Source organism: Lepidochelys kempii, chromosome 10 (genome assembly GCF_965140285.1).
Source record: "Lepidochelys kempii isolate rLepKem1 chromosome 10, rLepKem1.hap1, whole genome shotgun sequence".
Classification (NCBI taxonomy): Eukaryota; Metazoa; Chordata; order Testudines; family Cheloniidae; genus Lepidochelys; species Lepidochelys kempii.
In genome coordinates, this window is record NC_136389.1 from 38750110 (window position 1) to 38776454 (window position 26345).

A 26345-nucleotide genomic window follows, 5' to 3' on the forward strand; every position below is an offset into this window, starting at 1 on the left:
TTGGCCCAATCCTCCAATTTGTCTAGGTCCCTCTGTATCCTATCCCTGCCCTCCAGCGTATCTACCACTCCTCCCAGTTTAGTATCATCCGCAAATTTGCTGAGAGTGCAATCCACACCATCCTCCAGATCATTTATGAAGATACTGAACAAAACCGGCCCCAGGACCAACCCCTGGGGCACTCCACTTGATACTGGCTGCCATCTAGACATGGAGCCATTGATCACTACCCGTTGAGCCCGACAATCTAGCCAACTTTCTACCCACCTTATAGTGCATTCATCCAGCCCGTACTACTTTAACTTGCTGACAAGAATACTGTGGGAGACCGTGTCAAAAGCTTTGCTAAAGTCAAGAAACAATACATCCACTGCATTCCCTTCATCCACAGAACCGGTAATCTCATCATAGAAGGCGATTAGATTAGTCATGCATGACCTTCCCTTGGTGAATCCATGCTGACTGTTCCTGATCACTTTCCTCTCGTGTAAGTGCTTCAGGATTGATTCCTTGAGGACCTGCTCCATGATATGGAAAGGAGAGTTTGTAGCATTAACAAACTGGGCAATTTTTAATCAATTAACTCTTTTTGTAATCTGCTGGTTCTTATCACAAACTTATCTATGGTTGTTTCTGGATGATGGAGGTTTTTGGTTTTTTTGCTGCAGGTGATATACTGTGGCTATGTGACATACATGATGTGACTGAAACACTATCATTGGCAGATAACTCTGAAACTATAGAAAATGATGGTGATCTTGAAGGTGGATAATCTTGAGACCAAATAAGTCAATGCAGTTAGTTAATTATTATTACCGTACTGCTCCTTTAGTATTATTCATTGCATTCACTGACACTCAGTACTACTTTAAAGGTGAAATTGTAAAAGGAAAATCTGCCTATTTCAGCTATTTATTTTTTATCACAACTGCATCTAAAATCATAGTACCATAGAGTAACAACTATATTTTTTGCTCAAACATGAGAATTCAAAAATAGCCCAGAAGGAAGACAGGCAGCTCTTAAGGAAGAAGTATGAAATAAAAAAGTTTACCAACCTGAAGATCCTGCATGTTCAGACATGTTCCTTTCATCATCTTCAACACAGCTTCCTCCTGAGAAGGAACGCTTTTCATGATGTTGTTTCTTTCAGGCAAACAGGCCTTGCATTTCTTTGTTGCACTGTTTGCATTTTGTACGCATGCCTGTCTTACCCCCAAGTAGAGGGGAATTTGATTATTTAATTAAAATATTCCCAAACTGGATCTCTTTTATAGCCTGCTGCCATCATAGGTTTTCCTTTCTAGTGAGAGAATGGTATGGTAGATTTCAAATCAATGAAGGCTACACTCAGAAAGACCTCAAGGTTTCTGGAATATGCTGCTCAAACAGTTTCACTTGTGTTTCTACTGCCTGTCCCTCCCTTCTCACATTTATCTCCAGACTTCTCCTTGTCCAGATCTATTCCGCCCCCAATCTTCTATTCATTGAACTTTTTGAAACTTTGCACTTTTACAGAGGGGCAAGGGATTGACTCTGTGTACACAAATTTGCAGAGGGACAGTAGGGTTGAGGTTTGTTATTTCTCACCTCAATGTAGTATTTATTTATTTATTTAAAACATTTTTGCTGTTAACAAGCATGTTCTCTCTGGAGACACAAATCCACAATTTGAGAACTGCAAAACTAAGCATCTCCGATGGTATCTTCTAGACTGAGCACTAAATCCAATTGGGTAGATAGAAAGATTAACCTAAATAGTCTAAACAGAAGCCCCTGGAATCCGATAAGATTGGGTCCCTAATCCATGAACTCTCGGAACTCATTTACAAAACTTTTCTTAAACATTACATGAATATATTGTCTCATACTATAGAATTAGAATTTATAATCCCTATTCCATGATGAGATATCTTTGAGCTATAATGTATCTTAATTAAAACGATCTTTAGATCTGATTTTTTTTATTTTTATTTTTTTTAATCGTTGATTTTTATCCACTCTGGTGACCGCCACAACCTGATTCCTCACATCAGGTGAGACTGGGAGCATCATGGAGGTGATGTTCTTGGTTTCTGAACTGGAGATGAAGACATGTCACTTCTGCACCCAAGGCCAGATTTACACCTCACGCACCCTTAGGCACAGCATCTTCAATGCCCCCCCTGCCTACAGCTGCCCTTTGTGTTTTCCATAAGAAATGAAACAAAAAAAAAAATATAAACACAGCCTCTCCAGGAAGGCATGAGATCCACCAGTATGCATGGTGCTCCCAGCCTGAGGTGGGGAGCAGCCCACCCATCCCAGGTGAGGCACATGGGGGGGACTGTACCTCTCCCCACGGCTCTGCCTGTGCAAGTGAATGGGGCACTAGCCACCTCCCTCCCTTTCCCTTCCTGGCACTGGGTAGAGGTAGTGCGGCGGCCGAGATTGGGAAGGGACTGGGACGCTCCCAGCACCTGCAGCAGCTGCCCCGCCCGCCTGCGGCTCAGCTCGCCCAGGCGGCCTGACTCAGACGCTCACCCTGCTCCAGCCCCACAGGCGGGGCAGCCACCAACCCGTGCCAGGAGCCTGGCTGCCCACAGGGGAGCTGTATGTATTACATTTTTTAACTTTTAACCCACTTTTGACTTTTAGGCGCTCCTAGGCATGTGCCTACTGTGCCTAATTGGAAATCCGGCCTTGCTTTGCACCCTCTACTTGCTGGCCACTTGTTCTGCAGTTTCAAAGGAGCTGCTCACCTTCTCAGCAAGCCAACAGAGAGGGTTTTAAGACGTGGAAAAGATTAAACAGTTGATTGGAAAGAAAGAAGGAATATCTTCCAACTGAGGTCATGGGGTCAGTAAAATGCAAAGGAACCTAAGCTGATAATCTTAGGGTCTCCCATGAATGTTTGTCCCCAAGAAAGCTGATTCTCCATCTCTGAAGGGTTCTGGGTGTGTTCCCAAGGACCTGTCTTACCACAATGGGTGAGTTGGAAGGGAGCTAGAGATTAGGGCTTCCCTGGGTCCACCTCACAACAGGACTTTTATCTCTCTTGTTTCCTGCTCCTCCTTTTCTCCTTGTCAAAGACACTCTTTTATTTCCTGCTTTGTATTCTTTGACCTCTGACTGTTTGTCTTCTGCCTTCCATGGCAATGCTTTCTTGACCCTCTGCCTCTGTTTTTAACCATAGATTGAGAAGTAACACTGTTGCTTCTCTCCTCAGTGACTGTACGTCATCCACACGTCGCGAACAGAAGCGCGAGCAGTACCGCCAGGTCCGAGAGCATGTGCGGAATGATGACGGTCGATTACAGGCCTGTGGGTGGAGCCTTCCTGCCAAGTACAAGCAGGTAGGAACCATTTGCTGCAAGGCTGAGGGGGAAGAACAGGTGATTACAATCCCAAATGAAACCAGTAGAAACCTAACTCCCCCTATTGGTAAATATACTTTTTATTGGTACAGCATTTGAATTAAAGATACTGTAGACACATGCGGTCTGTCTGGTGGGCTTGGGTCAAATTCATCCTTTCTATATGCCCTCTGCAGTCATTGGAGGGGAAGTTCTCTTGCATGGAAGTTTCTGAAAGAACTCCATCTGGAAGCAGCAATAATTCTTCCTCCACCAGAGCCCATTCTTATTCTTATTTTTATTTACTTTATTTTTTTCAATTTAGTCCATACACAGGCTCTGAGCACTCTGCCAATTATTTAAAATTACAAACCCAGTCAGCTCTCTGGTCTGCCCAGCAGCAAGATCAAATACCATCACCCAATATGTTGGCCTACACTGCAACCCACCTACCTCTCATCAAAGGTCAGGTGATGGAAATGGGCGCTGCAATGTGCCCTGAAAGTTGACAAATCCCCAGGCTGCTTTGGAGCTGGGTGGGAGGGCATTCCAGTGTCCTGGGACCCTTACAGAATGCTCTGTCAGCCACCTGCTCTTGTTAAATCAAGGGGGAATATACCAGTAGTGTCTGTGCTGACCAAATGTCACATTCTGGGGGGCAATCTAGACCAGTGAGGTGTTGTCATTGCTTGCCCTGTAACTCTTAAGTGCTTCAAAAGGCTCTGCTCTGCGGTGCTCTTGTCTGGATGTTTCTAGCCAGCGGACAAGCCTGCACTGAGTTTCTGTGATTCCAGCAGCCATGCTCCGGTTACACCTGGCAAGATGACCCCAACACAATTCCAAACTTTTCCAAAACCATGTGCTCTGCAATGTCCAGCCCTCTCTTGGACCATTCAGAGAGATTTAAGGTTTGTTTGTTCCTTTAAAGATACAATATCCAACAGCTTGCCACATTAACTAGAGTTCACGTTCACTTTAATTCAAACACAGCAGTGGGTTGGGTTAGATTAAAAGTAAAACAAGTTTATTAACAATACAAGATTGGATTTTAAGTGAGTTCAAGTATAAAGGGTATAGTTAGAAATGGTTGCAAGAAAATGCCAGTGAAAAATGCCATCTAATGGCTAAGGCTTAATAAAACAATCTGCAGCCTTTATTCAGGCCTTTATTCTTACCAATCTACCTTCCAGCAAGATGGCTGACCACTCCTCTGGTCAAGATCTCCCACAAAGTTCAAAGTACTCAATTCCTTAGTCGTCTCAGGTGAAAAATAACTGTGGGTTCTTTCCCCCTTTTTTTTATAGCCTAGTGAATTTTTCTGAAGGTTACCCACCAAAGTAAAGTTCATTAAGCTATTAGGAAGGCAACATGGAGTCTGGTGGTGGAGGAAGCTCCATGCTTTTTTCTTCCCTCCCCTCCCGCAGTGTTTGGTACAATGCAAATTATTCTGTTTCCTGCAATCTCCTCCCCCTGCTGTCTTGATGGTCCTGTTTATCTTCTATGTTGTTTGCATTCCCATTATCTCTTAATGTACATTGAATGTCATTCAGCCACCTAGAAGGCATCTCCCTTTGTCTAGAGTGGAATAACTTTAGCCCTGCCTGGCAGGACACATAATTTCCAATATGTTTGTAATTTTGAGTTTGTGTTCATAGAATCATAGTATATCAGGGTTGGAAGGGACCTCAGGAGATCATCTAGTCCAACCCCTGCTTAAAGCAGGACCAATCCCCAACTAAATCATCCCAGCCAGGGCTTTGTTAAGCCTGACCTTAAAAACCTCTAAGGAAGGAGAATCCACCACGTCCCTAGGTAACCCATTCCAGTGCTTCACCACCCTCCTAGTGAAAAAGTTTTTCCTAATATCCAATCTAAACCTCCCCCACTGCAACTTGAGACCATTACTCCTTGTTCTGTCATCTGGTACCACTGAGAACAGTCTAGATCCATCCTCCTTGGAACCCCCTTTCAGGTAGTTGAAAGCAGCTATCAAATCCCCCCTCATTCTTCTCTTCTGCAGAATAAATAATCCCAGTTCCCTCAGCCTCTCCTTATAAGTCATGTGCTCCAGCCCCCTAATCATTTTTGTTGCCCTCCGCCAGACTCTTCCAATTTTTCCACATCCTTCTTGTAGTGTGGGGCCCAAAACTGGACACAGTACTCCAGATGAGGCCTCACCAATGCTGAACAGAGGGGAATGATCACGTCCCTCGATCTGCTGGCAGTGCTCCTACTGGTGTTCCGTACTTACACCAAACAGTAATATTAATGATCAGTGATTTCTATTGATAGCTTACATGACACTTTTTGGGTACAATTTATGACCTTAGTGAGTTGGAGTACACTTAACTAGTCATGCCAGCTGTAACTCACTCACTACCAGATACAGTGAGCCCCTGGCCCTCTTGCATTGGAATGCTGTTAGTGTGACACTATAACTCTGGCAGTGTATCCTGGTGAGAGAGGTGGTCTCACAGGTATACTGGTTCCAGGCCATTTGAGGCTTCATTCCATACAAGGTGTACGATGAAGCATACGCAGGCATTGGCAGTGAGTAACTGCAAGGTTTTTTTAAGGCTAAAGTTTTTTGTTACACCTTCATGGCTATAGGTCTATTGTTATAGCTGGCTTATAATCATATCACACTCTTGTACTGTCTTTCTCTGTCTCCTCTTCCTCCACAGCTGAGTCCCAATGGTGGCCAGGAAGACACCCGCATGAAAAATGTCCCTGTGCCTGTGTACTGTCGCCCTCTAGTGGAGAAGGACCCCACCATGAAGGTAAATATTCAGCTATAGACTGTTTTGCATACCATTGTGACTGTGAGTGGTGCACGTCCCCGGGTATGAATTATGGTCAAATTAATTACTGGTGCAATTTTTAGGTTGTTTGAAATTTTTGACATGGACCAATTGTTCAAAGTTTCTGTTAAATCTGAAGACTTCTACTCCTGCTTTGCCTTTGGAATGGCTTATTTCTAATGCATATAGGACAACAGTACATCTGTTTCTAAGGCTATATTTCACAGCAAATTTTGGTTGCCAGGAGACATTACTGTGGTTCTTTCCTAGGTTCTTTGCTTGTTTTTATGCATGACTTACACAGGATCAGCAACCACCTGAGTTTATAAAGCTCCCCTTACAAAGAAGCCTTAGAGCACTGTACAGTAAACCGATATAAAAAAATCAGCAAGAGCAGTTGAAGGCAGCTATGAACATATTTCTTTAACCTCCATCACTGATTAGAAATCGCCAATCTGAACCAAATTTAGCTTTGGTGTTTGTAACTCAATAGACTTCTCTGGAATTGTCTGCTTATGCCAGGCCTGAATCTATGACACTCTGAGTATCTTTCCCAAACTTGAAGAAGAGCTCTGTGGAGCTCAAAAGCTTGTCTCTGTCACCAGCAGATGTTGGTCCAGTAAAAGATACACCTCTACCCCGATACAATGCGGTCCAATATAACGCGAATTTGCATATAACTCGGTAAAGCAGTGCTCTGGGGAGCGGAGCTGCTTTACCTCGTTATATCCGAATTCATGTTACTGCAAGCGGTTCCTCTGCACCCCCCCCTTACTTGCCCAGCTCGCCTCCGCCTCCTCCCACGAGCATGCCACCTCTCCGCTTCTCCTCCCTTCCAGGCTTGCCGCGCCAATCAGCTGATTCGCAGCAAGCCTGGGAGGGAGGGAGAAACGGGAGGAGAAGCAGAGCGGCAGCGGCGCGCTCAGGGACGTAGGCGGAGTGGAGGTGAGCTGGGGCGGGGGGCGCAGGGAGGGCCGCAGCAAGTAACCGAGGGGTGGGGGGCAGGGGGCAGAGGAACTGCTCCCCACCCCAGCTCACTTCCCCTCCGCCTCCTCCCCTGACCGCACCATTGCCACTCCGCTTCTCCCCCCTTCCTCCCTCCCTCCCTCCAAGGCTTGCTGCGAATCAGCTGATTGGTGTGGCAGGCCTGGGAGGGAGGAGAAGCGGAGCAGCGGCGTGCTCGTGGGACGAGGCGGAGCAGAGGTGAGCTGGGGCGGGGAGAGGTTCCTCTTCCTACCCTGCTATAACATGGTCTCACCTATAAGACGGTAAGCTTTTTTGGTTCCCAGGACTGTGTTATATCGGGGTACAGGTATTCCCTCCCCCACCTTGTCTCTCATATTCAGAGTTGATTTTCAGACTGCAGTTGGATATTAAATGGTAAAAGAATTCTTACATTGCTGGCTGTTTGTGGTCTGAGATTCTCAGCATAGCCTGACCTATGGGGATGCTTCTGTTTGGTCTGTTTTTCCCCAGAGATTGTTGATTGTCCCAGTGTTTGGGAATAGGATTCCATCCCCAACATTCTCATAAAAACAATGTGGCTTACAGTGGATTAGGTAGTTTCTAGCACAGGAGAAGATGCAAGTCACTTCAAACTTGCAGGAAACCTGCTTTTCAGGGCCCAATCCTACATTTGTTATGCATGCTTAACCCAAATCGAAGACAAATCCGTTTTTTGTCTGCATGCATACTGCAGAGTCATGCCCTAACAGCCCTGTTTCCAGTTGTGGACTCTGTTAGTACTGCCTGTTCTGGTTATTGACGTGTGAAGAAAAGATTCTGCTTCTCCACCTAGGAGAGTCTTGGGACCCTTTTCACTGCAATGCTGTGGACCTTTCACCAGCTTGATTTTAGGTCACACACAGAGTTTATTTTCTTTCTCTTTTAATATCTGCTAATCATATTTGCTAAATTGTCTCTTTGGAAATGCAGTGGCTTCAGATTTCCTCTTTCCTTTCTCCCCTAAATTGACTGTGGTTTCTGGTAGAAATCAACCTAAATTTTTGTAGGTGTTGGGTATGTGCATGGAATGCTCTGCAGGGGTACTTGAACTGAGTAAGGTTCTGGTCCCCAAATAGTTCTTAGTCTCTTTAGATTTCTGCTTTGATCATTTAGTTGTGGTGTGCAGCTGGAGTCAACCTGATGGGGTGGAAGCCCTTTGAACAGGATTCTGGGAGTGGACAGAAGTCAGATCCTGGACGTGATCCGCTCACCTGTGACCGGGAGGTGGAAGGAGAGAACACCAAGAGTAACCACACATCTCCAGAAAAGAAAAAGGTCAGAAAAGGGACCCTCTGATTCTCTCCCCCTCTTTCTGTCCCTGCCCCCCTTATTTGGCACACTCATCATCATAGTATTAGAACTATGTCTCTCATGTACTGGCTGTTTGCATAGTCTTTCCTCCTGTTACCATTGGTTTAATATCTATGCAGCATTGTCCAGTGATAAGAGCAGGTGCTATTCCCAGCTCCACCAATGACTCTGATCTTGGATAAGTCACATACCCTGGCCAAGCCTCCATTTTCCCCTTTGTAAAGTGCTTGGAGATCTACAGATACAAGGTGCTTTATTAGAATAAAAGGATCATTTGATGCCGAATGACAATGCAGTCTTTCATAAAAAGTATCAGGATTCAGGCAGGAACAGGATGTATTGAGAATCATGGTATTGGAGCTTGGGTGCAAGATGGCTAATGCTGCTTCTGTAATACAGAAGCCTTGCTGTCCAGCTATCAAGCAGACAGATGAAGTAATGGCAGGCAACACAATGGTTCATTTCATTCAGCTTTCCATACGGCAAAACGTTAGCAGCTATGAGGATGGAAAGGGCTAAAGCCAGTGATGACTGACCTGTAACCGATAACTAGTGAAAGTGCAGTAGAGCTGTAGGTTGCTCTGTAAATCTTTGCAAGGTTGTGGCTACTCTTGGCTTCCATGTCTTCCCACAGTAGGATGGCTGCTAATCCTCTGGGAAGGAGGATAATACTGCAATAGATTTCTAATAACTGGTGGGTTTCACCCTCAAGCCCATCTGCCTCCCAGCTGTATTTTGAGCTAAGAAGTGGGTTATTGCTAGGTGTGTTTGTGAGCTCATTCCTGGCCTGTTTTACCATAGCAAGAGAGGTTTTATTGGAACGAGCTGCTGCTTCTGAACTTCCCATTCTAGAAAGCAACTTTTTTCACCGAACATAAACCCAGTAAGATACTGAACCCAATGTTACAACAGTTTGAAGCCACCTAGAGGGAATGCAGGGCTTTTCTATGATTTATGTCTGGGGAACTGTGATGAATTTTAAAAATGGATTGGTTGTGCTAAGTAGTAGCATAGTAGACAGAACCTTCCTTGCTTAGGTTGATAATTCAAGTACAGCCGAGGTTGACAGTAACTAAATGTTGTTACTATCTGACTGCTGTTTGGTGGCCTCTATGAAATGAGGCGACTTACACTAATTGTAAGTCTCAGAGGCGAGGCTTAGGACCAAACTCCCCACTCGCCCCATAGGTGGTCTCTGCAGTCTGGGCTGAGGTATGCTAGGGCAGCAGCATAGTGGAAGTTTGCATTGTGGCTGCCTATTTTTGTGTATCTTCAGATGCTAACAAGAGGTGTTCGCTCTCTAGAGCTGGAAGGCTGGTCTCTTCAATACAAATGTTGTCAAAGATTGATTGGTTAGCTGGAGTCTCAGGAGTGCTGATTCTCTCCCTTCATTTTTATCTCCTGCAGGTAAAGGAGCTGCACGAGATGGATGCCACATCCAGCCGAGTCTGGATTCTCACGAGTACCCTCTCTACAAGTAAAGTTGTAATCATTGATGCCAACCAGCCTGGCACAGTGGTGGATCAGTTTACTGTCTGCAATGCCCACGTACTCTGCATTTCCAGCATCCCTGGTAAGTGAGAAAAGGCATCTTTCAAGCTTGAACAGATTCATCAACTCCTCAGATTTGTTGCAAATGATGCTTAGTTGTTCCGTAGCTAACAAGTGGGAGTGCTGTGACCAGTTCAGCAACTGTGTCCACAGATGGTCACCCATAACCTGCCTTCATGTAGGACCAGACTGTGGAGACTTTACTTACGTTGATGAGCACCTATTCATGTAAGTAGTTCCTTTGACTTCCAGAAGTCTACTCATGTAAGCAAGTGCTCACCAGGCTGAGTAAGGGCTCCACAAACCTGGCCTTGATATGGAGGCTGGGCAAGGCACTCTCCAAGGGGCTGTGGTGTCTTCATGAGACTGGTAAACTCACCATCAGAATGTTACATCTCCATGGATATCTCAGGAATGCTGCTAAGCCAAAATAGGGTAGAGTGGCTATTACACTTACGGAAGAGTCTCTTCCTTTCCCTTCAGCGGCTAGTGACAGTGACTATCCTCCAGGCGAGATCTTTCTGGAGGGAGACGTGAATCCAGAAGAGTCATCTGGAACAGATGGAGTCCTTGCAGGAATCACTCTGGTGGGTTGTGCAACCCGGTGCAACGTGCCACGCAGTAACTGTTCTTCTCGTGGAGACACCCCCGTGCTGGATAAGGGACAGAGTGAGTCTCAGGACTAAGGTCTCATGATAATCTGGTTTTCACCCTGTAGCCACATCCTTCTTCATCTGAGTACTCCCCTTCCTGGCCTGAAGTCCTTGGGGATCCCCAAGAAGTCTTGCAAGTCTAGTCTAAGTCATAAACACCTTGGCCATCCCCTTTGTTTATACCTTTGAGACCTTCTATTTAGAATCCAGAGTGTTCCTTTCCTCTTCCCTATGAATGATCCACATCACACTGTACAGTACTGGGGTTAACAGAGTGGAATCTTTTCGACAGATGACATGCCCTTGATCTCTCACTTTTGTTGCTAATCTTAGCATTTTCCTTTCCCAACCCATGTCTTTCTATAAACTCACTAATTCATTGAGGTGAGCAAAGATGTGAGTGTGGGAACGGGAGTAAAAATACTCTGATCAGATCCTCAGTGGAACGGGCTGCCGTAGAGGGTTTCTGACACCCTACCAGACATAGACCTTACCTCACCTTAAAATACTCTGACTCCTCTCCTTCAGAATAGAGATCTCTCTTGAGTACTCTCCTCATCTATATGCAGCTTGGGGAATCTATAATAGCAGACACAAAAGCTGTCTGACTTGCAAGAATAATCATAAAACCAGAAGCTTTTTTATATATATAGTTCCCTCTTTCTTGTTTCCCATCCACCTTACAGCATTTTCCCCTTCCCTAGGTGAGGTGGCTGCAGTCAGCAATGGGAAGATCTATCAGTCCCAGTCCACGGAGGAGGCAACAGAAGCTACAGAGGTACCAGAGAGTGGTGCAAATGAAACAGAACCAGCTCAAGTCCGGCCTGGTCCACTTACAGAGCATATCTTTACAGAGCCAGATCCAGCTCAGGCACCTGTTAGACAGAACAGGTAGGCTGGATGCATGGAGTGTGCTCTTTGTCTTATACTTAGATATAAGCTCCTTGGGGCTGGGACTGTCTTTTTGTCCTGTGTTTGTACAGCGCCAACCACAGTAGGGTTCTGATCCACAATAAGGAGTCCTCAGTGCAATGGTAATACAAAAAATAATAATAACAATAATACAGTTGTGTACCATCAATCTTTGCCTGCATCAGCTGTTTGTGATGAGTAAAATGAGGTGGCCAGTCTGGTTTTTTTGGGCAGATTCAAACTCTCGTCACTTTCATGCCAAACCAATATCACAGATGGGATAACAGGGTAGAGAAGAAATAAAATGAAACAAACATGGTTCAGCTAACAGTCGTGGTTCGGCTGCCCACTACTCCCTTCCTCCTTGTGCGCCTGCCGGCCTCCTCGCCCCCCTCCCATCTGCCGCTCGCCTCCCTGTTTGCCTCCTCACCCCACTCACCTGCCTGTCTCCTGCCTCACCTCCCTGCCCATCTACTCATGATTTTATCGAAGTGTGCGGCCCCCCAAAGCACGGGGCCCGAGGTGGTTGCCCTGATTCTCCATACCCAAGGGATGGCTCTGGCCCCAGATATGACCTGTAATCAACTCGTGAGGTCTGTTTTGTCTCTGCAGTGAGAATGGGCAGCAAAAGACAGAGTCGAGCACAACACTGCCAGAGCAGGAAGTGAACGGTGATGCTGCTGGAACAGGCACCAGTGCTGCACCCACAATGTGGCTTGGAGCGCAGAATGGCTGGTAGATTCACTTCCATTTTACGGAACCCTATATGTCACCCACATTCATAAAACCCCATAGATCTAGATATCATTGCCTTTAATGAGTGTATCCTTGCTGCACTAGCTGTTCTGAGTCCCCAGTTCATCTTAGGCAGAGCAACTCACCCACACTTTGCAAATTCCTTTGATGCTAGAGTAAAAGACTCAAGCCCTACCCCACAGTTCAGCCTTTGTAGGTTTATTGGCCTTCCTGCTAACCATCGTTGTCTGCTCCTTTCTCCCAGGCTGTATGTGCACTCGGCAGTGTCCAACTGGAAGAAATGTCTGCATTCAATAAAGCTGAAGGATTCTGTGCTGAGCCTGGTGTAAGTTGGTGTACTGAGTTGGGAACTCTAAACCAGGGAATTTGTTATTTTTCTTGTCATTAGTTGGTTCTTTGCCTGGCCATCTTTTCATCACCCTGGTAGTGTTCTGTAAATCAGTAAAGGTCTGTGGGGAAGGGGTCTCAACCCACTCCCTGCTCACTGAACCATTTAAGCTTCAGAGGGTATTTCTATACTGCACACTAAGCCCAGGTCTTAGGGACCCAGGCTTACAGATTCAGCGTTTCCAAGCCCATGCTTGAGCATCCACATGCATTTTAAATCTGGGTTTATAGTTGCTGGATCTGGTTCTCTCAGCTGTGCTAATGCATCCATTCTGCACTACAAAGACCTTCTGATTTGGGTCTGTGGCTAGACTTGCATCCACACTGAAAAATGACGGGGCTTGGACCTGAGTCATGCAGGACTTGGGCTCTGACCCACCCCCATGGCTGGGTCCTAGAACCCAGGTCCTGAGTGCTTGCTAACCTGAGTTAGGCTGATTTGTGTGTAGATGGAAGTGGGGCTTGGACTCAAACCTGAGTCAGAGCCCAGGCTTAGTGTGCAGTGTAGACATATCCACACTGAGCTACCTTCTTTCCCAGTTGCAGGCTTGTACCGAATATTGGAAATAAGTAAGCAGGGGTGGGGGGACAATAGCTCAATTCTCCTCTCACTCACTCTAGTGTAAATTAGAAATCCGTGGAGTTACATTATTGTAAAGCCAGTGAAAAGAAGAGGGGAAACTCAGCAGGGCATTGGTGAGCCCCCGGCTAGTTTAATAATGAAGGCATTAGTGCTACCAATAGAATAAAGAAGCTATGTGTGTGACTCTCACATGATGAATGTTGCCTGCAAGCGCTGGATTTAGCAGGAATAATGGCATGACCATATGTGTGATTTGTTTAGATACAGGAAATGATTTATAACCAAGAGAGTGGGAGAAGGAATCTCTCATTCGCCAAACCAAGCAGACCATTAAAACATCCGAATCCAGCAGCATTTCCTGTTATTGCCACCTTTTCATGAGCATTTTCTTCTCTATTATTTCAGGCATGTGAAAGGACGGGTTCTTGTTGCCCTGGCAGATGGAACATTAGCCATATTCCACCGAGGAGAAGGTAAGGATCAAAGCAGCAAAGATGAACTAGCCTGCTTCAAGACAGAAGCAGAGTCTCTGGAAATAAATTAAGCATTTCAGTGCTTCCTTCTGATTCAAGGTGGCAGGGTGCCAGATTGCTGGGGAATTAATATTTTCTTAAAATATATGGCTACTATAAAAGTATTACCCTCATCCTAATCATTACAGCTCCTCTTACTTCTGGGTTGTAATTCTTTATCCTGCTAGCTGCAGGCTGATTTTGCATCCCTAGAGATCATCTCTGTTACACTGCAGCTCCCAGCTGCATTCACACCTGAGAACTTTAGAGCAGTTTCCAGTTGTGACCAAAGTTCCCAGAGCAACACTTCTTTCTCAGTTACTCCTTGAATTCTCTGAGTGTAATCAAAGCAGTGGAGTCAGTACAACACACTAAAGTGGACAGGCTGCTGTTTGCATGGAAACCAATTTTGATTCAACCTCTGTTATGGTTGGTTAGGCAATGTGAACTTGGAGTTTAGGTCTGATCATTCATACATTCAGAACATTCATTTTAAAGATACAATAATCCTTCCTGACCTAGAAGTCATATGTCTTCAGAAGAAGCCTGATTGCTCTAGTAGTTGGAGCATAGGTCTAGGAGGTGAGAGATCTGGGTTCTGTCCCTGGCTGTGAGTGACTTTGGACAAATCATTTAAATATGCTTCAGCTTCTCTGTTTGTAAAATGGGGAGAATGATGCCCCTTACAGAGAAGAGTGATTCATTCAAACAAGCTTTGAGATAGTTCCATTGGATTTGCTTCCCCCCACCCCCCGCTGCCCCTTTTTTTGCTGTAGCTCATTAAAAAGCTTAGGGGAGTCTATTCACCTTCTCACAATAAGAATGGAGGTTTAAATAAGCCAGATTTTGGGAGTTTTAGCACCCAACCCCACATGCACTGCCATGTGCTTAGTGTGCACGAGGCTCTGACCCCAAGTAGTATTATCAATCTATGGCCTGTTAACAGATCTAAGGAAAATGACCTTTGGTGTGCATGTCCTATAATCCATGATCCTGCACTGCCAGTCTAACAGGATTTCACACACAATGATATGTACATTCAGAATCTCCACATTCTATTTTGATATAATAAACAACCTGTGATTCATTGTGTTGCTTATTATGTGAGTTTTCCTGTAGAAATTATTTTCATTTTTGGCAGCACAAAGGTTTCTGTAGTCTTCAGGTTATGACAGTTATGTATCAGGATTTCTCTCTTGTGTTTTCTCTTGTTCTAATGGTATGAATTGTATTTCTGAATAATTTATTCTTGGGGGTTCTTGGCCAGTCTTGTGCTCCTCCATGAATACTCAGAAAGCTAAGAATATTGATTACCTATGGCTGCTTTTAAATAACTAACACAGCTTTCATTTACAGGAAAGTATGAGACAGTCCCAGAATTAAATGGAAAAGAAAATGAGTGTTGTGCATAACATCTGATGAAGTATACAACACCCCTTCTAATGTCTTTGCTTCTCCCTAGATGGTCAATGGGATCTCAGCAACTATCACCTGATGGACCTGGGTCACACCCACCATTCCATCCGCTGCATGGCTGTTGTGTATGATAGAGTCTGGTGTGGCTATAAGAACAAAGTCCATGTCATCCAGCCCAAGACAATGCAGATTGAGGTGAGGAGGCTGTGTGTGCGTATGTGTGTGTGCGTGCGCATGTGTGTATGTGAAAGTGAGAGTAAAGATAAGTTGCTGGCTCCCGGTGTATTAATTTCTCTAGCTGCTCTTCTGCAGGGGAGTGAGGGAATGCAGAGCCTTTGTATCCTTGGTGCTGATCCATGTTGGTAGGGGAAGAACTGTAACTAGAGGTCATGTTACTCTAGAAATCTGCCAGAATAGCACTCCTGACACACTCCCTCATTCCTCCCCGTATGGAATCTTCAGATCACATCTCAGTTTAGCACTTCCTCTCATTTAACTGATGAGGCTGGACTGGGCGTCTGTACCCGGCCCTAGTGTGTATCACTTGGTAGGAAGTCAGACTCGTGCTTGGCCGCAGGCAGTATATAACTGCAAAATGGGCCGGTGTGGGCAGCAAGCTGTGGGGGTTCCACTTATTGAAGAGCAAGATGCTAGTTTAAAACCCATCTTGTTGAAATTGTGATTCGTTATAATGTAACAGGAGTAACAATGTCTGTAGGATGCAACTGCTATAAAAGGGGGACGAATACAAACAGTAAATCCACAACCAGTAAATTCACCTCACTCACCACCAGCAAGATCCTCATCCTTGTGCTTTTAAAAACTTGACTGAGAAGTGCTGGGAGATTCCTTTTGCATTGTTTGAAAAGTACCCTGAATAAGGCAAAATGGTTTCATTTCATTTCACTCTTTGGCATGAGCCATTTCATTAATGTCCTAATTCCAAAGCAGTCTATTAGAATATCTAAGACTGTAACAATTCTCTCTAGGGAGAGGAAACCAGAGGAACAGGCTGGCCAATCACACAGTTGATCTGAGGAGCTTCTGCATACTGTAGTGGAGGTTTCAGAGCTATCTCCTTAGTTTATGCCTCTGCCCCAGGAGTCTTGAAAGCCAACAAGTACCCCCAGCCCAGGTATGAACTCACGCTGCTCCCCCTATGTGGCCTTTCAGAAATCCTTCGATGCCCACCCACGCCGGGAGAGTCAGGTCCGGCAGCTGGCATGGATCGGAGATGGGGTGTGGGTTTCCATCCGCCTGGACTCCACACTGAGGCTGTATCATGCCCACACCCATCAGCACCTCCAGGATGTGGACATAGAGCCTTATGTCAGCAAGATGCTAGGTGAGAAGGCAGTGCCAGTCAGGAAATGGCCTGTTTGTTATTCTTGTGGGCACGGAGCATCAGTGTTTGTTAGGCAGCATTGCTCCAAGTGATACTGTCTTCACTGATCCTGCAATTCTCATTCATGCTTGGCAGGCACTGGAAAGCTGGGCTTCTCGTTCGTGCGAATCACAGCCCTGCTTATCGCTGGCAACCGCCTCTGGGTTGGGACAGGGAATGGTGTCGTCATCTCCATCCCACTGACTGAGAGTAGGTGATGTGCATCAGACATTCTTCTGTGTTTTCTTGATGTTCGCAACGCCTTTATTTGCTAATTGCGCTAGGAAGGAGTGGCTCTGGCTGACTAATGTATCTCCACCCTGATCCTGTGCATTTTGGTGCCACAACTGGAATTCTGGTCACAGCAGTGTTCAGGGAGAAAGGAGGGAGACTGGCAATAAAGATAGCTTAGTTTGGTTTTGCACCATGTTACAGAAATGCATGCCTCAGTCTAGAGCATTCTAGGACATTGTTATAGACAGCTCAGTGAAGACCTCATCTCAGTGTGCTGCTGCAGTCAAAAAAGCGAACAAGATGTTAGAATGCATAAGGAACAGGCTGTAGAATAATGCAGAAAAATGTACAACGCCATTATATAAATTTGTGGGACATCCTCCTCAAGAATATTTTGTGCATTACTGATCATCCCATCTCAAAATGGATATTACAGAATTAGAGAGGGTTCAGAGATGGGCGACAGGAATGATAAAGAATGGCATGGTGAATAATATGGAGGATATTATAATACTGTGTTCTAGAGTGGCTTGGTTTGTGGATTGATCTTTCTAATGAGGTAACCTCCATTCAGCTTGGAAGGACTGAGAGAAATAGGCAAACCCTATAGAATTAGGGAAAGTCTGAAATGTCATCTGCAATGTTCACATGTAGTGATGTTGTTTGAGGTTCCTCATTTTTCCTAATCTGACTGGGGAGCCCTGGATCTGGTCAGACACCATTCTAGTTATGGAATTAAGAATTCACTAGAAGTTAATTTGCCCCATGTAAAGATCAAATAGACATTTTGTTCCTGGCCCTTGCAGTCCAGTTGAAGCTGTTTCCTCCTCTGTGGAGCGGGATGTTGGCTCCATCTATACACAGGCTGCTGTTGAGCACATAGGCACCGACTCCATGGGTGCTCAGGGGCTGGAGTACCCACTGGGAAAAATTGGTGGGTGCTCTGCACCCACCAGCAGCCAAGCTCCCCGCCCCCCAGCTCATCTCACTTCTGCCTCCTCCCCTGAGCGTGCTGCGTCTCCACTTTTCCTCCCAGCGCTTGTTGCCACCAACAGCTGTTTCGCGGCATAAGCTCTGGGAGGGAGGAGGGAGAAGCGGGAACACGGCACGCTCAGGGGAGGAGACGGGGAAGTGGTGGGGCCGGGGCGGGGATTTAGGGAAGGGGTTGGAATAGGGGCAGGGAGGGGACGGATTTGGGGCGGGGACTTTGGGGAAGGGGTTGGAGTGGGGGCAGGAGGGGGCAGGGCAGGGGTGGAGTTGGGGCGGGGCCGGGGCGGGTCGAGCACACACCGGCACAAGCAGAAGCCGGTGCCTGTGGTTGAGCATGATTTTAAAGTGGCTGGCAACTGTTGACTGATTCTGAAAACATTTCATGATGCTGTAGATAGCTGAACTTCTCCCACTGCAGCATCTCCCAAGGCTGAGGATGCAGAAAGTTCATTACATCTAATCAGAAACTCAGTAAAAATCAGTATCTTAAGCCAACTCTATCCAGTAAAATGAGGAGACCCAGCAAGTGCTAACAGTCAAAACTCTAGATCTGGGAAGGAAGGGGCACTAGTTTAAACATTCAGTAATGCTACTCTTTGCCTGCCAATCCACATCTAACTCACTTTCCATTGTGGAAAGTTTTCTCCTAAGTGGACTTGAACGTACTAGAATTTGCAGTCAGAATAGCAGGGCTCCCTCTTCTTCCCGTGGTGCTGGCAGATAAAGGAATGCTAGATAGAGAATGTCTGTTTGTTTTATAGAAGGAGCAGCAAATCCACTGTAGTCCTACTGAACTGGAATTGTCCACTCCTGCTGCTATTGACACCAATAGCACTGACACTAGTCATCAATGAATTAGTCATTAAATCCAACTGTCTGTGATTGTAACCTCAGAATCCCAGTTCTGAGCCCGTATCGTAAGGCATGTCCCTTCTTGGGGATGCTGTCATAACTGTGAGTTCAAGTCAATTCACATTGTAAGCAAATTCCACTAGTCTCTGATACTTGTGTAGAAATGTGATTTTTGAAAATGCAGTAAGATTTCACTATGAAGCTGATTTTTTCTCTCCCCTCCCTGATGCTGCAGCGTGTTCTTTTTAGTTAAGAAAGAGGAGAGCAAGAGCAGTGTTTTCTTACAAAGCGACTCTGAATTGATAGCATCCATTGGTGCCTTCTGTAGATTTAAAAGTTTATGTTTCTCCTTCCTGCAGTTTCTCCCAATAATTGCCTTTTTCTTCTTTTCTCATCTGCCTGTTTGTTCCCATGTCCCTCTGTTTTTCCACTTCTTGCCTGTGCCTAGCCGTAGTCCTCCACCGAGGCCAACTCCTTGGGCTCCGGGGTAAGTCCAACACCACCTACCTTCCTTCTAGATTTCAGATGTCATTCCTTGTCTACCCATCGACCTTTCCAGTCATTTTCTCACCTCTTCGTTCATCCATTTATCTGTTCACCTCTCTCATTTTAAGTTGCAATCACTGAGAAGAGACCAGAGATAATATAAATAGCCTCATTCTCCCGGGGCTGAGAACATTTGAACCCTTCTTGGCAGCCATCCCATTTGTTTTATTGTGAAATTGAGTACTTTAATCTCTCCAATTAGTTTCATTGTTTGAGTGGCTCAGATTAACCAAACTGTTCACTTTGTAACCCTAGCAGTAGGGATCTGCTTAGCCAGATGTTCCCAGGCAGACAAGGATAGACTGTCCACTCAGTCTTGCAAGATTTTCTCTGAGCACCTTCATTTTCCAAAACAATTATGGGCTTTGCCACTGTGGGACCTCATAGCCAGAAATAATTGAGCAGGACTTTTAAAAGCATTAAAAATCATTTGAATGTATGCAAGTTAAGCCAGTGATCTTGAAAAAATCAAAAGTTGATGGTTCAAGGCTTAAGATGACCATCTGCAGGGGTCAGAAAGGAATCTTTTTCTCCCAGAAGCATAGCACAATTACCCAGGATCACGCTTCCCTTTGAAGCATTAGATACTGGCCACTGCTAGAGACAGAATATTGGGCTAGAAGGATTAATTGCCTGATATGACTGGTCCTATGTAACAATTAAATGATGCCAGCCAGTGTTCCCTCTAATTTTTTATGCCCATGTGCAGAATAAGGACTCCTCCCCCTCCCTCCCCCAAGCTCTCTTGCTGCAGCAGCTTGGGTGTAGAGGCACCTCTCCCCGGCTGCAGCAGATCCGTCAGGCCTGGGCCAGGCCGAGGGAGGGGCTCAGTTCCGTGCTGGGGCTGGAGGAGGGGTGCCTCTACCCCGGCCTCGGCAGGTTCAGGGCAGGTCCATGGTGGGGTCATCGGGGAGGGGCACCTCTCCCCGCAGCGGCAGTTCTGCGCTGGGGCTGATGGGGAGGGGCGCCTCTTTCCGCCGTGACAGGTCTGCGCTGGGGCCAGTGGGATGGGGCTCCTCTCCCGCTGCGGCCCTGAGCCCCTGCATGGAGCTTAATAGGCGGCCGCACAGCTTAGAGGGAACTTAGATGCCAGCCAATTGTACCTGCTCATAGCAAACCAAATCACAAAGATGCAGAAAGCCCTTACTGTTATGGTCTCTCTTTTTGACCAGCATTTATTCTTCCCTCCAGATATATTTGAGCCTGCTAGCTGTACATCTCCTCTGATTTCAGAATTATTTCTGCATCATTTAATAACTGAAATAGAACTCAGCCCAAAATGTATAACTCTATTGAAACAATAGGTCCCTGTGGTAGCAGGATCGAAATAGCAACCACCTTATGATAGAATTGTAGGACAGTAAGGGACCTTGGGTCATTTAGTCCAGTCCCCTGCACTCATGGTAGGACTAAGTATTATGTTTTAGTTCTTCCAAGTGACTGATCACAAATGGAAGCTTTGGATTCACTACAATGTCCCTCTTAAGATTGGTTTCAGAGTAACAGCCGTGTTAGTCTGTATTCGCAAAAAGAAAAGAAGTACTTGTGGCACCTTAGAGACTAACCAATTTATTTGAGCATGAGCTTTCGTGAGCTACAGCTCACTTCATCGGATGCATACCGTGGAAACTGCAGCAGACTTTATATACACACAGAGATCATAAAACAATACCTCCTCCCACCCCACTGTCCTGCTGGTAATAGCTTATGTAAAGTGATCATCAAGTTGGGCCATTTCCAGCACAAATCCAGGTTTTCTCACCCTCCACCCCCCCTACACACAAACTCACTCTCCTGCTGGTAATAGTCCATCCAAAGTGACAACTCTCTTCACAATGTGCATGATAATCAAGATGGGCCATTTCCTGCACAAATCCAGGTTTTCTCACCCCCTCACCCCCCTCCCAAAAACACACACACACAAACTCACTATCCTGCTGGTAATAGCTCATCCAAAGTGACCATTCTCCCTACTATGTGCATGATAATCAAGGTGGGCCATGTCCAGCACAAATCCAGGCTTTCTCACCCCACCCCACCCTTTTTTTTTCCCGGGGACACACACATACACAAACCAGCAGGAGAATGAGTTTGTGTGTGGGGGGGTGGAGGGTGAGAAAACCTGGATTTGTGCTGGAAATGGCCCAACTTGATGATCACTTTAGATAAGCTATTACTAGCAGGACAGTGGGGTGGGAGGAGGTATTGTTTTATGATCTCTGTGTGTATATAAAGTCTGCTGCAGTTTCCACGGTATGCATCCGATGAAGTGAGCTGTAGCTCACGAAAGCTCATGCTCAAATAAATTGGTTAGTCTCTAAGGTGCCACAAGTACTCCTTTTCTCCTCTTAAGATTAAACTAGCTAGGGTCATAAAGGGTAACAAGAAAACACTTTACAAATACATTAGAGGGAAGAGGAAGACCAAGAACAGGGTAGGTCCATTACTCAATGAGGAGGAAAAGACAATAACAGAAAATGCAGCAATGGCTGAAGTGTTAAATGCCTTTTTTTGTTTCTGCTTTCACCAAAAAAGTTAGCAGTGATTGGACAACTAACATAGTGAACATAGTGTAAATGGGCTAAGATCTGAGGCTACAATAGGGAAATAACAAGTTAATAATTACTTGGACAACTTAGAAATCTTCAAGTCAGCAGGGGCTGATGAAATACTTCCTAGAATACTTAAAGGACTGTCTGAAGAGATCTCTGATCCATTAGCAATTATCTTTGAGAACTCATGGAGGACTGGACAGATCCCAGAGGACTAGAAAAGTGCAAATATAGTACCTGTCTATAAAAAGAGGACTAAGGACAACCCAGAGAATTATAGACCAGTCAGCTTTACTTTTGTACCCAGAAAGATAATGGAGCAAATAATCAAACGATCAATTTGTAAGCACCTAGAAGGTGATAAGGCGATAAGTAAGAGGCAACATGGATTTGTCAAGAACACATCATGTCAAACCAACCTGATAACCTTCTTTAATAGGGTTAAAGTCTTGTGGATGGGGCAAGCAGTAGATGTGATATATCTTGACTTGAATAAATCTTTTGACATTGTCTCACATGACCTGTCTCATAGGGAAATATAGCCTAGATGAACTGCTATAAGGTGGGTGCACAACTGGTTGGAAAATGGTACTCTGTACATTGAGAGTAGTTATCAATGGTTCACAGTCAAGCTGGAAGGGCATATTGAGTGGTGTCCCGCAGGGATCTGTCCTGGTCCAGTTCTATTCAATATCTTCATAAATGATTTGCATAATGGCATAGAGAGTACACTTACAAGGTTTGTGGACGATACCAAGCTGGGAGTGGTTGCAAGTACAAGATTAGAAATGAAAATGATTTTGACAAACTGGAAAAATGGTCTGAAATAAACAGAATGAAATTCAGTAAGGACAGATGCAAAGTATTCCACATATAAAATGGTAAATGACTGTCTAGGAAGGAGAACTGCAGAAAGGGATCTGGGGGTCAAAGTGGATCACAAATGAAATATGAGTCAACAGTGTAACACAAAAAAAGCAAACATCATTCTGGGATGTATTAGCAGGACACAAGAAGTCAGTCTTCTGCTCTACTCGGCACTGATAAGGCCTCAGCTGGAGTATTGTGTCCAGTTCTGGGCACCACATTTCAGGAAAGATGTGAACAAATTGGAGAAAGTCCAAAGGAGAGCAACAAAATTGATTAAAGGTTTAGAAAACATGACCTGTGAGGAAAGATTGAAAAAACTTGGTTTGTTTAGTTTGGAGAAGAGAAGATTGGTGGGGCATGAGAACAGTCTTCAAGCACAGAAAACGTTGTTACAGAGAGAAGGTTGATAGATTGTTCTCTTTAACCACTGACAACAGGACAAGAAGAAATGGGCTCAAATTGCAGCGAGGGTGTGTAACTTTGCCTCCGGGGGTCACAACTGAGAATATCAAATTCAGGACAAACTGCTGAGAAATATGGCAGACACACCCCAAAACTGGTAGTTATTCTCCCATAGGATACACCAAACCAGCAACAAACGTAAACTTCTGTTTCATCACACTGGCTAACAAGAAGTCAGAAAAGCAGTCTCCTTAGGCATGCCAATCCTTATAGCACCACCAAAAACACTAGACTTAATGATGAGTGGTTATTTAAAAGCAATTTAATCAAACAAAAGGGTTCTTCTGATCCCAAAGGACCAGCCACGTACCCAGGTGAACATACAACAGAGATCTTACCCAATAATCACGCTGTTGCCAATCCTTTAGTAACTAAAATCTAAAGGTTTATTTATAAAAAGAAAGAAAGGTGTCACGGAGTCACTGGGCGATGCTCTGGAACTACTCTGAGGCCAGTCAGGACTCTGGGGAAGCCGCCTCCTCTCTCTGAGCACACTGTCACCAGGGCAAGAAGCTTACACAGCTTCATCTTTTCTGGGTCTGACCTCAGAGCATTCAGCATCCCTTTCCACACCGTGCGCTTTCCACAGTGAGTCCGCCCATGTGGGGCTCCTGGGGAAGCCAGAGGGCCCTGCATTCCAACTCTGCAGTCAGATGTGACTCTCAGCCAGCGAAAACAGAAGGTTTATTAGTCGACAGGAACACAGCGTAGAACAGAACTTGTTATCACAGAAATCAGTGACTTTCAGCCAAGTCCATCTTGCGGGAATCCTGGGCCAGATGCCCTGGACTCCCCCTCTTCCAGTCCCCCACAGCAGACAGCCCAGCTTCCAGTGACCCGAGCCCCAACATGCCCGTTGCTCCTCCTCCTGGTCTGTCCTGCTTCCCGGGCAAAAGGTGTCACCTCGTCGCATCCCCCTCTTGGTTTGGCCATGGCCTACATGCAGACAGCTGGGCAGCCTCACCTGCCCCAAGGACCTCAGCGAAAATCACACACCCAATTCCCATCCCCTAACCATTGGTGCAGTACACAGGGAAACTGAGGCATGTGCAGTATTAGTATAGGACAGTAAGACTCACATGCAACATAAAATGAATAAACCCCACTTTGTCACAAAAGGTGAGAGTTAAAATTGGTTAAAGGAATCAAGTATATACAATAAGTGCAAAGTTCTTGGATCAGGCTTGTAGCAGTGATGGAATAAACTGCTGGCTTGTTAAGTCTCTGGTTGCCTCCAAGTCATTGGAAGGTCCTCAGTCCCTTAATTAGAATGCTCCCATTAAGTTCATAGTCCAGAGGTTTGAACAGGAAAGAGGCAAAATGGAGATGTTTCCAGGGCCTTTTATAGCTTCTTCCAATTGAAGGGAAACCTATTGTTCTCACTGTGGAAAATTAAAGGTAACAAGATGGTGTTTTGGAGTCACATGGGCAAGTCACATGTCCATGCATGCTTTGCTTAGTCACAGAAGAAGCCATTACCTATACTCCAGATAGAATGTTCACAGGAAAGTCCATTAAGTGTAGATAGGCATCTCCCTTGTCCATTGTGAGTTAAGTCCCCCTTGATGAGCCATTTAACTCAAATAGTCCTTCACAAGGTGCTGGCTAAACACCTTGTTGGAGTTTCCACATGAGCAAACATTTGAAATACAGATACATCGTTAATATTTATAACTTCAGATACAAAAATGATACATGCATACACAGCATAATCATATTCAGCAAATCATACCCTTTCTGTTGACACCTTATTTGACACACTTTGCATAACATTTGTTGCAATTATATAACAGTCGTAGCAACAATGATCTACACGGTCATATTTGAATCAGATAACATCACAGGGAGATTTAGATTAGACATTAGGAAAAACTTACTAACTGTCAGGGTGGTTAAGCACTGGAATAACTTGCCTAGGGAGGTTGTGGAGTCTCTGTCATTGGAGATGTTAGACAAAGAGCAGGTTAGACAAATGCCTATTGGGGTGGTCTAGATAATACTTAGTCCTGTGTCAGTGCAGGGAACTGGACTAGATAACATATCGAGGTCCCTTCCGGTCCTGTATTTCTAAAATTTCTACTGGCCTGGGTGTGCATGCGGGGGAAGGAGTCTCCCTCCTTGAGTAATGAGTTCTAGTCTGTTTTCACTGGTGAACGGAGGAGTTCATTTCTTCAGAGCCTGATCCTCCAAGGTGTTGAGCATCCTTGTATAAGTTGTATAAGTTGTATAAGTTGTATAAGTAGGGGCATAGCGAGCAGATCGAGGGACGTGATCGTTCCCCTCTATTCGACATTGGTGAGGCCTCATCTGGAGTACTGTGTCCAGTTTTGGGCCCCACACTTCAAGAAGGATGAGGATAAATTGGAGAGAGTCCAGCGAAGGACAACAAAAATGATTAGGGGACTGGAACACATGAGTTATGAGGAGAGGCTGAGGGAGCTGGGATTGTTTAGCCTGCAGAAGAGAAGAATGAGGGGGGATTTGATAGCTGCTTTCAACTACCTGAAAGGGGGTTCCAAAGAGGATGGCTCTAGACTGTTCTCAATGGTAGCAGATGACAGAACGAGGAGTAATGGTCTCAAGTTGCAGTGGGGGAGGTTTAGATTGGATATTAGGAAAAACTTTTTCACTAAGAGGGTGGTGAAACACTGGAATGCGTTACCTAGGGAGGTGGTAGAATCTCCTTCCTTAGAGGTTTTTAAGGTCAGGCTTGACAAAGCCCTGGCTGGGATGATTTAACTGGGAATTGGTCCTGCTTTGAGCAAGGGGTTGGACTAGATGACCTTCTGGGGTCCCTTCCAACCCTGATATTCTATGATTCTATGATCCTTAGCTCTCATTGAAGTCCATGGGAGCCAAGGATGGTCAGAATCTCTGAGGAGTTCTTGAGTGGCCAGATAGTTGAACTCAAGGTATGAGGTCTTAGGCTGGTGGCAGAATTGTGCTTGTATTAGGAAAGGAACTCTGCTCCATTTGACTCGACAAGCCCAAATGCTATTGGGATTGAGAGTGCCTTCTCTAATGCTGCAGAGGCTGTATTGCCAGCCTGAGCACTGACAGATTAGCATGAGTCCTTGACTTGACTTTCAAACTGAGCAACTTCACCAACCTGAGAAACAGCCACTACTTTCCAGGTGCATGAAGGCCAAGAATCCTAACCCTTTCATCAGGACAGCAAACTGTGCCCATCTACGTACCATGACTGGTCACTGGGGCAGAAGGCTGATGCTCTG

At 45.3% G+C, this 26345-nt stretch overlaps 1 protein-coding gene across 32 annotated transcripts in view; it reads left to right on the plus strand.

Moving 5' to 3' along the window:
• Positions 1–26345, plus strand: part of MAPK8IP3 (mitogen-activated protein kinase 8 interacting protein 3) — a 155169-nt gene that overhangs the window by 124008 nt on the left and 4816 nt on the right. For 16 of the 32 annotated variants that reach the window (XM_073362979.2, XM_073362987.2, XM_073362974.2 and 13 more), the window contains 14 exons: positions 3176–3335; positions 4130–4243; positions 6020–6115; positions 8255–8416; positions 9860–10025; positions 10487–10672; positions 11361–11547; positions 12181–12303; positions 12569–12649; positions 13700–13767; positions 15269–15417; positions 16396–16567; positions 16703–16816; positions 19131–19169. In XM_073362979.2, coding sequence (XP_073219080.1) covers positions 3176–3335; positions 4130–4243; positions 6020–6115; positions 8255–8416; positions 9860–10025; positions 10487–10672; positions 11361–11547; positions 12181–12303; positions 12569–12649; positions 13700–13767; positions 15269–15417; positions 16396–16567; positions 16703–16816; positions 19131–19169 — 1817 coding nt within the window. The remainder of the gene's footprint in view (positions 1–3175; positions 3336–4129; positions 4244–6019; positions 6116–8254; positions 8417–9859; positions 10026–10486; positions 10673–11360; positions 11548–12180; positions 12304–12568; positions 12650–13699; positions 13768–15268; positions 15418–16395; positions 16568–16702; positions 16817–19130; positions 19170–26345) is intronic. The other 16 variants (XM_073362998.2, XM_073362994.2, XM_073362997.2 and 13 more) reach the window with 6 other exon arrangements.